The sequence below is a fragment of the Hyalella azteca genome, unplaced genomic scaffold (genome assembly GCF_000764305.2).
Source record: "Hyalella azteca isolate HAZT.00-mixed unplaced genomic scaffold, Hazt_2.0.2 contig9392, whole genome shotgun sequence".
Lineage (NCBI taxonomy): Eukaryota > Metazoa > Arthropoda > Malacostraca > Amphipoda > Hyalellidae > Hyalella > Hyalella azteca.
The window spans coordinates 28,391-45,122 of NW_025939466.1; the positions used below are offsets into that span (position 1 = coordinate 28,391).

The 16,732-nt window shown below is 36.7% G+C and overlaps 1 protein-coding gene across 1 annotated transcript in view; it reads right to left on the reverse strand.

Moving 5' to 3' along the window:
* The window catches only part of LOC108673653 (C-type mannose receptor 2-like), a 33,932-nt gene extending 17,407 nt beyond the window's left edge, over positions 1 to 16,525 (reverse strand). Inside the window, exons 1-10 of the mRNA XM_018161511.2 lie at positions 16,389 to 16,525; positions 15,302 to 15,414; positions 12,120 to 12,181; positions 11,416 to 11,571; positions 10,863 to 10,942; positions 7,254 to 7,363; positions 3,532 to 3,735; positions 2,541 to 2,849; positions 1,721 to 1,855; positions 1,349 to 1,459 (exon numbers count right to left, since the gene is read on the reverse strand). Coding sequence (XP_018017000.2) covers positions 1,349 to 1,459; positions 1,721 to 1,855; positions 2,541 to 2,849; positions 3,532 to 3,735; positions 7,254 to 7,363; positions 10,863 to 10,942; positions 11,416 to 11,571; positions 12,120 to 12,173 — 1,159 coding nt within the window. The 5' untranslated portion in view covers positions 12,174 to 12,181; positions 15,302 to 15,414; positions 16,389 to 16,525. The remainder of the gene's footprint in view (positions 1 to 1,348; positions 1,460 to 1,720; positions 1,856 to 2,540; positions 2,850 to 3,531; positions 3,736 to 7,253; positions 7,364 to 10,862; positions 10,943 to 11,415; positions 11,572 to 12,119; positions 12,182 to 15,301; positions 15,415 to 16,388) is intronic.
* Positions 16,526 to 16,732: the final 207 nt, after the last annotated feature.

Sequence of the window (16,732 nt, forward strand, 5' to 3'; positions counted from 1 at the left end):
TGCCATGGCTGATATAGAGACAAAATTCTAGCAGCTTGGCAGGGACGGAACTCTGCGCTGTTTTAGCGCTGGTACTTGGGATTGCCCGGCAGCGAGATGAACAGAGCAGCTATGCAGGCCGTGCATGGGGCGGGGGGGTTTGAGAGAGGGAGGAGGGGTAGGAGTTGGAAGCAGTGGCGGGAGAATGAACTTAGTCCTTCATCTAGTTCATTCGCATAGTACGATATTTTGGACCAATTTCTGGTGCCAGTTATGATATTTATTTCACGTCAGTATTATAATACTTTGAATTACGTAAGAATTTTATATGCTCTTCCAGTTTTAACACGCAAACAGAAACATTTACGGTCATTCACGCGTAAACTTGCTATTTCAGCAAATTAATGATTTGAGTGCGTTGTTAATTTTCCTATCAAACTATCGAATGACATGAAGCTAATGCAATGTGATAATTTACTGAACAAATTTAGCTCTAATACTCATATCTAACTGGCGGGATCATACGAATGGCTACTTTGTTCATTTCTTGAAATTAGTGCATTATGAATAATATCTCTCAAGTTCAACCCCAAAGATAGCTATTCCTCGATTTGCTAGATGATGGCGAATCATTTGTTCCGTATTATAGTTAAGTAGTTCATAGAGCCTAGGCTGGTAAGGTGCTCGCGTGGCCTAGCTGGTACAGACGTGGACTACGACGCGGAGGATCTGCGTTCGATTCTCGGAGCTGCCGTCGACGTTTTCAGATAGTTCATAGCGGTGAGTAGTATGATGTGAATATTTCCTCGATAATTGAATTTGTTGGTTTCTAAATACCGTTGCTAATGTCAATACGATATGAAAGTCAAAAACCAATGCCCATACAACCTGTCATTGCAAGAGAAAAGTCTAGACGATATCAGAGAGAAGGAAAAATTTTTTTAAATCGTTGACAAACGGTAACGTGTAACTGCCGCGTACACTGCCAGAGCCGCCCCAGAGCAGGCGTTGGGCAGGTTTGAGCAGGCGGTGCTCAGTAAGGGCTGCGTGACGGCAGGACAGAGCACACCTGGGCAGGTACTCAGAAGTGAATTAGCGCTGCTACGCGGCTGGCGATATCGTCTCTAAAGCGGACATTTCTGCTCTATCGCGACTCTGTCGCGTCCCTACGGCGGCTCTACAGCCGGCGGCGGCCTGCTCTAATCCCTGCCCTAAATTTTAACTGGGAAGTTTGTATAACAGTTGAAATTCGTCCGTTTTCATGGAACATGGGCTAAGTCAGTGCTCATTAAACAGTATTTTACGACGTGGTGATTCGTTAACTAGAACTCATTGACATTTGGGACTACTTCTTTTGTGTGGTACTTACGAGGAGGAACGTGGATGTAGACCGGCGTCCCGGCAGCAACTTCACAAATGTAGTTGTGAGTCTCCGTGCATGTCAACGGGTCCCAGGACTCCTCATTAACTTCCGTAGAGGCTAATTAGCAAATTATTGTATTAATAGATACAAATGTTAAATTTCATGTTGCATATTTTATAATAATGACAGGTTACAGCACAAAGTCGAGAAAATGTATGCAGTTGTGTTGGGTAAAGGATTTTACACTACTTTTCTGAGGGAAATTGAAAAGTAGCCTTATGAGTAGACATAAATCAAATTTTAGTTTCGTAAATTTCTTCGGTTGGAGTGAATTTGATAAGTTAAGTAGCGAGTTCTCCAAGCTTGCTCATAACTCACTATCGATTTGAGCTGCGACGCACTTGGATTCACCCTCGGCGATGACGTCATCCTCATCTTGTTGCGACATGTGAGTGATGTTGTTGGAGTACAACGAACCATCCACCCACTTGAACGCGGTATTGTTTTGCTTAACTAAATATGAATAACGTAATTCTTGTATTAAGGTATAAAATTAGCACTTATAAAACAAAAGTGTATTGCATTTGTCTTCAAATCAATGATTTTCGTAGATTCTGCGAGTTTTTTTTGTTTCTATTCCGTACCTTTCAAAGTTCCTACTCAGTAAACCTTCAATGGTTTTGCTCAGAGGCATGAAAACACTGAAAGCTAGTCGGGAGGTAAATTATCACAAAATATGTCGTCCAATATTGAATATTTGCACATTTCGAACAAAAAATATATTGCATTAGCTTCAAAGTCAAAATTTTTGGTTGAAATAATAGACGTTTTTCGATGACTTTACATATATATATACATACATATTTATTTGACGGATTTACATATTTCTTGCAGTCAAGGCTAAATATTATATAGTCTATCTGAGAAGAAAAAAATATAAATTGTTTTTATCTAACGAAAATATATAGGATCAAATGATATCTTCAACAGCAGGGTAAGTTCTGCTCCATGGGATTGTTTGGTCGCAACGAAAAGTTTTGGCCCAGAATCAGAATACACACATCTTTATCTTAATGCTCGTAAAATATGAAACGCCACGTTATCCAGTAATAAAAACTGACATTAGGACTTAGATACGAAGGCATTTGTGGCACTTCTACGGAACAAAGCAGGTGGCGAAATGTCCAGGCTTACTCACAGTACAATCCAATCCACAATTGTTCTCCTTCAGATATTTTGCCGCGAATAAAATCATCTTCCTCTTGGGAATCCACGACGAGAAGGTGCGTGCCGATTCCCTGGCAGAGCTCGTGGGCCGTCAACCACGTGACGACGTCCACGTCGAGGCGGTTGAAGTAATAACAAGAATCTCCAAACTCCTCCCAGCCCGCAACGCAGGCTCCTGACCACGAGAAGAGGAAGAATGTTGTGTCGGTTACGAGGCTATTTATCGTATTGGAGTACAACGAACCATCCACCCACTTGAACGCGGTATTGTTTTGCTTAACTAAATATGAATAACGTAATTCTTGTATTAAGGTATAAAATTAACACTTCTAAAACAAAAGTGTATTGCATTTGTCTTCAAATAAATGATTTTCGTAGATTCTGCGAGTTTATTTTGTTTCTATTCCGTACCTTTCAAAGTTCATACTCAGTAAACCTTCAATGGTGTCGCTTAGAGGCATGAAAACACTGAAAGCTAGTCGGGAGGTAAATTATCACAAAATATGTTTTCCAATATTGAATGTTTGCACATTTCGAACAAAAAATATATTGCATTAGCTTCAAAGTCGAAATTTTTGGTTGAAATAATAGACAATTTTCGATGACTTTACATATATACATACACACATATTTATTTGACGGATTTACATATTTCTTGCAGTCAAGGCTAAATATAATATAGTCTATCTGAGAAGAAAAAAATACGAATTGTTTTTATCTTACGAAAATACATAGGATCAAATGATATCTTCAACATCAGGGTAAGTTCTGCTCCATGGGATTGTTTGGCCGCAACGAAAAGCTTCGGCCCAGAATCAGGATACACTTCTTTATCTTAATGCTCGTATATGTGAAACGCCACGTTATCCAGTAATAAAAACTGACATTAGGATTTTGATACGAAGGCATTTGCGGCACTTTTACAGAACGAAGCAGGTGGCGAAATGTCCAGGCTTACTCACAGTACAATCCAATCCACAATTGTTCTCCTTCAGATATTTTGCCGCGAATAAAATCATCTTCCTCTTGGGAATCCACGACGAGAAGGTGCGTGCCGATTCCCTGGCAGAGCTCGTGGGCCGTCAACCACGTGACGACGTCCACGTCGAGGCGGTTGAAGTAATAACAAGAATCTCCAAACTCCTCCCAGCCCGCAACGCAGGCTCCTGACCACGAGAAGAGGAAGAATGTTGTGTCGGTTACGAGGCTATTTATCGTGGGTACCACCGCTTAGTGAGACTCAAACTAACCGCTTGGTACCACCGCTTAGTGAGACTCAAACTAACCGCTTAGGGTACCACCGCTCAGCTAGTGCGACTCAAATTAACCCGCTTAGCAGCACCATTAAGTAGGCTGACATTTAACCCAATTGATGTTTAGCCTTCAACCCTTATAAAATTGATTCAATCTGTTTACCACATTCAATAAATGGCCATGCCGGAAAACAAACTAATCAACTCACCTAACCTGTAAATTTATCACACCCGAAAACTCACCATCTCAGCTAGTCAATATATCGTGCTTGTTATCTTCACACATACGCAGTTTAGGAACCTTAGGACTATATACACATTTATTGGGGACAATAAGCTTATTTTAATCTAATTAAAACAGATATATTAGTAGTGGATTCTTCTGGTGACTAAATAAACGACGACGCTTTTGCGACTACTGTCTTAAGGATTTCAATACATTCTGACTAATTTAGCCTCTAAAAAAGTTAAACTCTTGACCATTTAACCCGGTGGTCAATTGCTCATTCGTAACAGGCGATAGCCGTAGAATTTCTTTTAACACCCCCTCGATCTGAACACCCGCCTTGCTCAACAACAGTAGGACTAATTTAAGACATGCTACATGATTGACCATTATTCTTTATTAGATGCAAATTGTTTAGATGCTATTTTAAGCTCACAATATATTCCATTCAACTAAATATATTCTGAGTTCGTGGAGGAAATCTGTTTACAGAATTTACACACAAGGTGAATAAATAGAGTACAATGGACATCAAACTTCAAACGAATTATTGAACTGCATCGAGGTGATGAGCAGGATGGAGAATAATGAGAGAAATTACTCAGAAGTTAACATCACAAATAAATTGGAAATTTACCTGTTTAAAATGATAAAAAATCGAGGAAATATACTAATAATTCAAATTTTGAGTGATTCAATATATTATAGTTACCTTATGGCTCTCGTGGCTTAATGGATGAATTTTTTTAAACCAATTTATGAAGGAACTTGTATATCAAATCTCAGCTAAACATTGGTGCATGATTTCTATTGCAGCTTCGTAAAACAAAATTTCTAAGTAGGACTTCAAAGTGAATCATCATCGTTAACTAATGTAATAAATAAGATAGATATGAGATATGACTTTTTCAAGTTTTGGTATAGACTAAGATGCTCATCCCAACGGATGGAACTTGAATGCAAGCAAATCCAAGTAAATACTTCAATTTCATGAAACCATTACAAAATGACGCAATAGGAAAACTTGTGGTGTACTTCCCCATAAGAGTTGAGCATCCTCCGTCTGAAGATCCAATGCAAACAGGAGTTCAAATAACCCACGCAAGCAGCTTCAAAAATGGTCAGAAGCAATACTTCAAAAATATTAGTAATAAATGATAATGTCTTATTTCAGGTCAATAACCAATTTCGGTCATATAACCGAAATTGGAAAATATAACACTGTTGGAGAATTTTCAATATAACAGATGTTCAAGTTGCATGTTGCTGGTGTTTTAGACAAACAAGAATACTGATATGGCAAATGAAATACGAATGATGTACCGCGGAGGCATAAATGATAATTGTGGATACTGACAGAGGTAAAATTCTGAACAAGAATGGTGTAGCAAAAATATAAAAAATTCAAGGTAAGTTATCTGGACGACTTCGAATTAAAGAATGTATAATGTGATTTTAGGCTTAGAGAAGTATTTATAAGACAAACTTATTTACAATCTTTCTTTTAAAAATTAATACTTATGTACCGTACAATTCATAAATAAATGATTGGATATTCTCCGTGCATACTGTATTTGCCCTTCGGCTTGGAAAAATAATTTCATCAAGTTTAGATTGGAATAAAGACTATCGTCATTTAAGGCAGCATGTGGATCGAAAATTTCGTGAAGAAAAATTTTTAACTGAAATGGGATCATTAATAGCATATGTTCAAAGAGAGGTGATGCTAAATTCCAGTGCCAGCTTACAGTTAATGATTGAAGGTAAAAAATCAAATTATCTAAATGAAAGTTTGAAAGATTTACATCAACCGGACACAAAAATTTAGGATAAAAATTATGAGCGACTCATTGTTGTTCCTGAATGACCTAGTCCCTCGTTGATTGTAAGCGTTCATCGGTCCATTTGAAGTATATGGAAAAAAAACAAACCAGCAAAAATATTCTCTTCAAATCTCCAAACAAAAAAAAAATATAACATTTTCGTCAAGCAATTCGGCGATGTCGAGCAGTAATTGTTGTTAAAGGAGGCAAATCTGATTATTGAAATGTTTTAAATTAAATACACTTTCCTCACAGTCAATTTACGTAGTACAAGCTAAATATTATCCACAATTAAAATTGTTTTCATTCTCTTATCGGAATCTGAGTGTTATGGAATCCATATATTCCACTTTACGCTTGCTTTATTAAGGGGAGCGTCTTGGTCCAAAATCGGAACTTTCGGCTTTTCCGCTTTTTATGCTCATCTTAAAGCTTACATTCTGCTGCGTCTAACGATACCAAAAGCATCTCTGTACGTTGATTCATGCGTTCATGGCAGATCGCGAAAGAGTTACCCTGCGTGAACCCTTTAACAAATACCTGCCTAAGGAAATTCGAGCCAGGCACATATATTAGAGTGCTCTCTCAGGCCTCAGCCTCGGGCTTCAGTTATACTCGAGCTGTCATGGGGTGGGTGTTCATGCCGTCGTTCACTGCATCGATGACTCGCTTCAGAGTGAACTAACACGTAACTTGAGTATCTTGGCTACGAGAAATATCTTTATATAACGCGCGCGCCGTCAGAGGATGTTTTTTAGCTGTCCTGAAAACCTCCAACCGCTCTCACTGCAAACCTATCTCCTCCTAGAGTTTTACAGCTACAGCAATGAGACATATACCATTGGATTTGCAACAAAAAGATCTACAAATTTGCGCAATCCTTTTTCTAATTTCGTTATAGTTAGGATTTTATTTTTGCAAAAAGGGGGGTTGGGGGGGATGTAATCGAAAACTTTCCGAAAAATTTACGAAAAATGCTCCCAGACCCACAAAAAGGAGAATTTGCAAAAAAAACCCTGCGCAAATTTGTATATATGGCCTTTACGCATCGAATGATATGTGTTTCGATGTCGTAGCTTGAAAATCCTAGGAGGAGATAAATTCCTACAGTACCCCCTTTTTTGTCGTTTTCTAAGAATTGCTTGTTGTCTTTCATTTTTTTCGAAAAATTTACATGAACAAAAAAGTCTTAGAATTTCGTTTTCCTTCGAAGTGATGGGTCCCTAAATAAAAAAGTTTCTTTCGGACCAAGACGCTCCCGTCAAGATTTTACAGGATGAGGTAAAATTCTTTGGGAAAAAGTTTTCTGCAATATGGCGAACCATGTATGACATTTCACCACACATGTTTGAATGACGTGATTGAAACATCACACAATTCACCTGTTGGGCGTTCACAAACGAAAATATGGTCGTTAACTGCATTCTCTGTCAACCATTGGCCACTTGCATCTTCGGCATCGACCACTGCACTAGCTGTTCCGCCCATGGATCTGAAAATTTAAGAAATTCGAATAACAACAAGTCAGAAGTGAAAAGTGAATGTTTTGTACGTGAACTAGAGGTTCAGCGGGGAAATAGTGACGTTAATTCTTTCCTACGCTTGAGAAGACTTGTAGCTTGCATGTTTAGTCTAAATTTCGAAATTCTTCCACGACAATTTGAAGGTATCGAACACGATCAGACGTGGAGTGAGCTACTAGTTCTCGACCGAAAATCGAATAACTAGAAAAGGCTTTACCGACAGGGCAGTCATGAAAGTACAATCGTCAACCTGCTTATATCTGTTGTTCGTAGGAATTATACCCCAATCAAATGAATAAACGCAACTGTACGTGGGACTGACCAGACGACAAAAATTGGCAGCGAAAAAGTTGCAATATTTCTACGAACGAGTGTCTGATATGATATACATTTAGCATAAATTAACAATATAATTTACAATTCCACAATAGAGCTCTGTTCGTTATCCTCAAGTACCGTATGCAAGTGGGTACTGATTCATTTATATTTCTTGTGAAACAAAGTGTATTTTCGAGAACAATTAAATCAACAAAATACATAACCTTTGCAAGACTATGTTTTTAATATATGATGATGCAATTTGCTGTTTTTGTTTTTATGTCAACTGTATTTGTGATGAAGGTATTTATCCGAAGATTATTCATCCGAAAGGATTTATCCGAAGATTATTTATCCGACAGGATTTATCCGAAGATTACCCTGAAATAAATCGGTGCGTAAAGGCCCGTTTCCAGTATGAGACTCTGCGTGACTGACGCCTGAAAAACTGGCTTTTTCAGTCCGGACTGAGGCAGTTCCGACCATCGAGACTGGCGCGACGGGTATTCAAGCCCTGTTCAATCTTTGGCTAGACTAGACTTGCGTGACAGGCAACGGCAGTGTCGCTGTGACTGCCGTTCCAGTAGGTTGTGCGTTGGGCTGACGCTCCAATAGACGCACCTTTGCCTGCCTCTTTGCTTTTTGTTTGACCATGTCACACGACGGAGAGTGGAGCAGAGATGCTACTGAAATGCTTATCTATTTATATAGATAGGCACCTTGCCTATGGCAAGTAAAAAGTTCTGTTTACAAAGATAGAGTCTTGAGAATTCAAGAATTATAAAAAATAAGGTAAGAGATGGATTAATTAGATCCATCCACGAACATCGATGAAAATAATACTTCCTAACTTCTTATTAACAGATTTTATCAGTATATTAACATAGATTCACTCGTCCGTCAATTAAAAATCTTAATTAATCTTATTGTACTTACAGTGTATGTATACTCGGTAAATAGTAAATAAACACAATAACTAATAATAGCAGTGGCATCTATGAAACACGCCACGATACCTATGGAAATCTATAGACCAAAAACCAGATATGGTTAAACGTTGTGACGTATTTATTACATTTAATTTTCTCGACATTAAAGGTATTATAAGATAATGCTGTTCCTTAATCCCTTGGTGAATGCATGTTATTACACAGATAAACTATGTTAATGAGAAGTTTGAAACCATTCTTGAGTTTTATAACTGCTATTAGGTAAATGGATCTTTGTTTCCTCCTGCTCATAGTGACAACAGCTTGTAAAGCAAGAGCGGCAGCATAATCTATCCTCAAAGGCCAGCGAGTGCGGTAGCCCAGACGGTCAGTCTCAGTCCCATCACACGTGCGTAGAGGAAACGCGCACGCCAGTTATGCATGAGGCCCAGCCATGTGGCTTATTGGTCTCAGGCCAATCTCAATCAATCAGAATCAGTCCCGTAGTGGAAAGGGGCCTTTAGTTGCAGACATCTCAACTGGCTAAAACGCTTAATGTAGCTTAACGAATCATTCCGAAACTTCGTTCGCTATTTTCTCAACAGTTCGTTCGCCGTTTTCTCTAATTTTCGCTCAGCCACAGACAGCCACTGCTGCTAGGCTGATGACATCATGGCAGGACCAATAAGGAAAGCCGAAAATTTACATGCAAGTTCGAATTTAATAGTTAACAAAAATTGATAATAGCTCAAATCAACTTTATAATAGTGAAAATATAACTAGTTGAATATATCATGCAATAGTGATTAAACACGTGTACGACATTCACATGCTTTATAGTTTTCATCGTTGGTGTTTTGTTGCCTCATTCACCATTCATTGAAAAGTCATATTGGTTATGAAACATACCGCAGTTCGATTACAGTGTGTGTTACTGGTGAGCCAGGTAAAAGATCATCGACAGTTAATTCAAACTTATTCCTTATTTCTAATAATGTATATAAAAAGTGTGCCTAAAGATTAACCTGGAGCTAATCATATCATAGACATGTTTTTAGCAAAATAAGTTACATAACAATTCTATTTCTACCTATCCCAAATAAAGTCAAGTATTAATTATTGGCGGTGCGAGGAATGCTTAAACACCAAAACCTTGTACAACGTCGATCAATTTTTCATGCTACCAGTAATGCAATCCCGTGATAGCACGCGACCTGCAAGTTGTGATGGTATGTATATGATGGAGATTCTAAACTTTCCAAAAGTTTAATATTGTTCCTTCTCAAAAGAATAACAGAAATAAATGATATCTAGAAAATGTAGGCACATGAGTGCCTTTTCAATCATGATGAAGAAAGTTAGGTTAAATGGGTTATTTTTTTTTGCAATGCATACGCGCTACCGTGATTAAGTGGACTAAGGCTTCGCGTGGTCTGCTGCGAGCCCGGGTTCGAATCCTGCTAAGGTCGGCTATGGTTCTTCCAGCGGAGAATCGGAGGTGTGTGAATTTATAGAGTTGCAAATACTATGTCTATATCTAATTATGCAGCTAATTGGAATAATATGCTCATATAATGTAACTGTCACGATTAAACATGTATACCTAAATCTGGTCATATCTCAACATGAAGGGACACTTTCAGAGAGCTGCGTTGTGAAGAGCCATGTAGGAATTTCAATAAATATTTCATTTTATACAGCAATCGATGCCATGTATTTTCTTAGGAGTTGTTACTTCGTAATATCACAAAGGGCGCGTTAAAATCCTAGGCTATATATTGCATACGAATTATTACATTTGTATTGTGGAGTATTTAATTTGAATTTAAATTTATCTCAAACGCTTACAATATTAGCATTTGAGATATAGCAATAGTGGACGCGATGCTCATATTATGGTATTCTAGTAAAATGATGTACTTCCGGCAGTCTTTCTCGCATCCTATGCGCTATTGCCGCCGCTATGTTATATTTGGTGTTCTCCTTCACAATATTGCATGCATAGAAGCGTCGGCGGTAAGTTCACCGAGGCTTTCTTTTTTTAAGCGCTAAAAGTAGCTTTTAATTAAGCTGAGGCTGGCTGAGGGGTGTTTTAGACGCCTTCGGCAACTCATTTTGGGACAAGCCGGGATAGTCACTTTGGTGCGTAGTTTCTACGCACCGATTTGTTTCAGTGTATACTAATAAAATAAGACCATTTCCCTCTAGATATCTTACTCACTGCGGCATGCTTTTATTTTGAGCCCAGTTGGTGTATTCCGTGCTGTTGTCGCCAATCCAATAAAATTGTCCAGCATGGCCCTTAATAGTGGCAGGACAAAAACATTTAATCAAAATTCGAAGCAAGTTCATCCAAAACAACATGAATACCACCATAATGAATCGTGTCGCTATGCGTTGTTTAAACTATTAGTACTTGATTCCTGATGACCATAAATATAATCCATTTAAGAAAATGATTGTTAGGATCAGCTTATTAGTTTATGGCCATCTAGATACTATTTAAAAGTTTTATTTGTGGTGAGTAAGCCACTGAATCTCATTTGCCGTCTCATGAACTATGTACGGCTGATAAACATTAGCATCATAATCAAAGAATAGCCCAGCTTTTACTCAACAATTTCTGTCATTCCTATCCAGATGTTGTCGTGGGGCTTGAGAGCTTCATCTAAAATGAAGAACAGTTCCTCATCGTCATTGATAGTGACCTGAACTATGTACGGCTGATAAACATTAGCATCATTAATCAAAGATTAGCCCAGCTTTTACTTAACTATTTCTGTCATTCCGATCCAGACGTTGTCGTGGTGCTTGAGAGCTTCATCTAAAATGAAGAACTGTTCCTGATCGTCGTTGATGGTGACCAAGTCGCCGCTGATTTGCTGGCACATCAACTCAGCGTTCAGCCAAGAATCGCGAATGTCTGATACCTGATGGAGGACCCAGCAAGCAGCTATGAACTTAGCTTCATTTTAAAGAAATTCTACAAATATTTACCGATCTTTCTTAAGAGAATTCAATTCTTTTATTTTTTTCAGAGGCGCTACAGATCATCTTCCTTATCCTGATACGAGAGGTCTGCTAATTTTGAAATATATTGAGCAGAACCAAAGAAAGATGCAAAGCTGAATATTATTTGAAATTATAAGAAGTAACGAAGTGTTTAGAAATAGGAGTTATAAATTTTCAACATATTTTGATAGACAAATATACTTTATGAAAGCTAAAACTGTAACTAATTACTAAAATAAGTTAGTAATTTCCCCACAATATGAATGTTCTCGATTGTTCACTCGGTGAAAGCACGACGTGATGGAACAAATCTTGGCATCAATTCGAGATCCACAAAAAAAATTACCTATAAATCAGTCAAAACTGTCTTGAGAACCAAATCATCGTTGACCAGGGTAAATATTTTTTCCCTAATCATTTTGTTTGTATGTTCGATAGTTAATGACTCAACATTATTTGTACTCACTGAGTAACAGCGATTGTCGTGCATGTGCCAGCCTTCAGTGGCGTCACAAAACATTGGCTCGTCTGTAAACAACAAATAACTTGATAGCGCACAAGAATGGATGTCATAAATACACACAATTACTTAAATAATTCATACGAGCTGCATTGCAAGGACAGATTTTTCCAATGCCTCTTCCATGAAATTTTGATTTGTAAAACAATAAGAACGATGAGCTACTGTTTTTTCTAATCGCTTAATTTAGGTCTAAAACCGAGAGAAGTCTATGAGTAGATTTAAAGTTAGCAAAGAATTCTGCAACATTTTTTTATTTCAGTTCTTTTATTCAAGAATAAACAAACGAATGTTTGAGGGAAAGCAAACTTTAAATAGTCTGAAACAATTAAGAAATTATTATTCACTAAGCAGCATACTAATTTCTGAACGAAATGAATGCTTACGTATTGACAGATTTCATAAATTTATTGGTTTTGTTATTCCGCCTTTCCAGATAAATCTAAAGTCTGGGTAGGTCATTCTTAATTTGCATTAATAGGCCTATCAATAATTATAATATTATTGTTTTGAAATGTAATAGTTGTACAAACAGTTTGTTTAATTAACCTCAAGAATGTATTAAACGTATGTGTAATGAGCTCTCAGAGTTAGTTTGAACCAGACACCACGACAACTGCTTGCATGGTACCGTAATACTAATAGAGCCGAAATTTAAATGTCAATGCAATAATTTAATGTAAAGGGGTGGAACAATTAAAGAAACAAAAGTTGTGCAATTCTGACGTTCAATCCACGTGATGTTGCGAATGTCCAGTGCGCCAGTTCATAATTAAATTGGACTTGAAATTTAAGAGACAATGTCTCAAACTTGAGCAAAATCTCACGAAATTTATTATTTTAGATCGCAGACAATTTATTGTGAAATACGTGATAAATCAACGATTTAATAACACGCAATCAATTTTGAATTTGATCATAAATATATTCAACACAAATATAGGAAAATCGATCTCTAGTGCACCAATCGGGGCAAATGCGATCTAATTTCAGCGAACAATTGGACACCCATACGCCAATGATTGAAAAAAATAATTGCATATATTGTAAACAACTTGTCAGGTAAAAATTGGGGAAACAACAACCCAGTCGAAAACTTCTACCAACAAATTTCCAGGGACATCGACGGTGATTGAAACCGTCTCTGTTGCAATACTGCCATTCCTTGACGCCAATACGTTTCAGTCCTCAATTCGAAGCCTTTGCGCTTTGCTGCGTTTCAGCCCTTTTTTACAACACTTCTCTTTAACTTCACTTCTTGTTGTTTGTTTGTTTGTTTGTCTGCTACAAATCTTATAATCGATATTTAACACACTTCTACCTGTCCAATCGATCTGAAATTTTGCACACTTTTGTAAAGTTGGAGACAATGTATGATTCAAATGTCAAAATAAATTATTTAAAAAATTGGGAAAAATTTTTTTTCAATATTAAAAAAAATGAAAAAATAATTTTGTCAGCTACAAATCTTATAACGGATATTTGACACACTTTTACCTGTCTAATTGATCTGAAATTTTGCACACTTGTGTGAAGTCAGAGGCAATGCATGAATCAATTAACAGAATAAATAATTGTAAAAAATTTTATATAATAAAAAAATTTTATATATTGAAAAAATTGAAAAATTAATTTTTTATAATATTCGAAAATTAAATGAGAAATTCATTGTGCATCTGTAAGATTGGAGACACTAGATTCTTTGGAAGTGTTGTCTTTAAAAAGTAATTTTTAAACGTATATTATTCATCCTTTCAATGCCTCCAAAGTTTTAATTTTATTGAGTTTGGCTTATTAACGTTCAAGATGTATGGATTACAATCATCAAGGTTAGGGACATTAAAATTGAAAAGCGACTTGTTTAGAGTGAAGGCACAAACAATAAATTGCCTTGCTATAATCACGCCGTATCAGCATGCGTAAAAAATATACGTTTAAAAATTACTTTTTAAAGACAACACTTCTAAAGAATCCAGTGTCTCCAATGTTAAAGATGTACAATGAATTTCTCATTTTATTTTCGAAAATAAAAAAAGTAATTTTAAAAATGATTTAATGTATAAAATTTTTTCAAAATTATTTATTCTGTCAATTGATTCATGCATTGCCTCCGACTTCATACAAGTGTGCAAAATTTCAGATGAATTGGACGGAAGGAAGTGTGTCAAATATCATTTATAAGATTTGTAGCTGACAAAATTATTTTGTCAATTTTTTCAATATTGAAAAAAAAAATATTTTTCAATTTTATAAATTATTTATTCTGTCAATTGATTCATGCATTGTCTTCAACTTTACGCAAGTGTGCAAAATTTCAGATAGATTGGACAGGTAGAAGTGTGTTAAATATCGATTATAAGGTTTGTGGCAGACAAACAAACAAACAACATGCACTATCGCTGCACTAGGAGCTACAAATCTTATAAATGATATTTGACATACTTCCACCTGTCCAATTGATCTGAAATTTTGCATACTTGTGTGAAGTCGGAGGCAATGTATGAATCAATTGACAGAATGAATAATTTTGAAAAAATTTTATATATTAAAAAATTTTGGAAAGTTAATTTTTTTAATTTTCGAAAATAAAATGAGAAATTCATTGTACATCTTTAACATTGGAGACACTGGATTCTTTAGAAGTGTTGTCCTTAAAAAGTAATTTTTAAACATATAATTTTTTACTATTTTTGGCGATGCGTATTTTATGCAATAATTCGGACGGAACATTTAAGGCCACTGCCAACCATGTGATTTGATGCCCGCATGCTACCAATCCGCTTTGAGTGCGCGTGGTAAACCAGTGATTTTTTATAATCAATTCATTTTTAATTTAATCATTTACTCAAGATTTAAACCGCTGTATGATGATGCTGGTATCCACGATACTTTGTGGGTCGACCGCGTTGGCTGACAGCCGCTGCCATCGAGACGCAGCCCGGCTGAGGCGTCCATTAAACGCCAACGAGGGGCACTAAAAACGTCGTTTAAGTGGAATTCATGCACTATCGCTGCACTACTGTGCATCCAAGTTATTGGCATGCGGACGTAATTAGTGTATGGGCTAATTTTTAACTGTTTTTAAACGAATAATTCGTTATAAAATATATAAAGCAAAACAGTTTTACTGATAAGACGATGGCAGATGAAGTGGTACTGATCAGACTCATCGTGACCGAGTAGAGTCGAGTCCGTCGTAAGCACCCCGAAGTCGCCTTCCCTCGGACGCGCGTCTTCTGGACTGCAGGTGACAGACGATAAAAGCGAGGATTACTATGAAAACTCAAATGGATTTAACTGTCTGAAATGATGAAAATTTTAAGACCCCGCATCTAACATGTCCGCATGTAATGTTGATTATAGGGTAATTTCTAGGGAAATTAAATGATTTCATTATGATATGTTCTAGCCCATATCTTTCATTCAACTTATTTTACATCAAATTATGTGAAATTGCGTTTTAGTAGCGAGGTATGTGACGTATGTCACCTGCACACTCGTCTACTCGTGCGTGTACATATTATAAATTACACCAAATTAATAATTACTGGCAATCTAACTAAATTATATAGATGAGTGGAGTTTCTAACTCGTTGAAATTTCTTTTCAGCTAATGTCATCGCATTTTTTCATCTCGAAGTGATGAACTACTGCCACATATGGAACGATAATATCGTTCCGTTGGCATTGAAATACTCCGGTTCGGGAATTCCTATAAAAACTGATCAAAATAGAACAAAGTTCAAAAGATGTCTAATTCCCTAGATTTGTAATTTAACTAATTTAACTACATCATGCACATTACAAGAACTCTTGTATGAAAATAATGCCCTTCAGCAAGCAAGTCACGTAATTAATCTCTGATTTGGATTTTTATAAGAAATCCCATGCTATTATCTAATAACGATGGCTGGACACACGTTCTACACACAAATTTCATGACCCTTATATCGAAAATGCAATCATATTTTTTTCACAAAGTTAAATAACTATTAGCAATATATAATAAAACGGACTTATGTTCTAAATGTACAGACGTCTCTTACATTTTTACGCACTTCTGCGGTAGTTCAATGAGAAGTCTTAGAAGGTTATTTTTATGTCAATACGTATAATATTCTTGATCCACCTTAATTTTCAATTATCTCTAACTATACATAAGATCAGGTTTTTATTCTGTATGATATGGTTTTTTTAGTGGAGAAAATGTCTCACATGTAGTTCAGGTCGACGACATGTCCGTTGCTTGCCCAGTACCATATTTCTGCCGTCTCATTGTACCTGGCGTCTATCCAGAACTCCGAGGAGTCGCTTACAATGCCAGACTCCACGATTTGGAGCGATAGCCAGCCCTGTCAGTAAAACAATTCGAAGACATGAGTTTAGACAATTCAAACTAAATAAAATTTAGAAATGGTTCTTACTCGGTGCATTTATAAAGTTGATTGCTGTTTTGCTTCAGTTTTTGTAACGCTCATAGCCAAAGACAGTTCGCATAAAGCGCAGCAATACTGTAACGAAGTCAAGTGAACTTGGCGATTAGAAATGTTAGTCGGAAT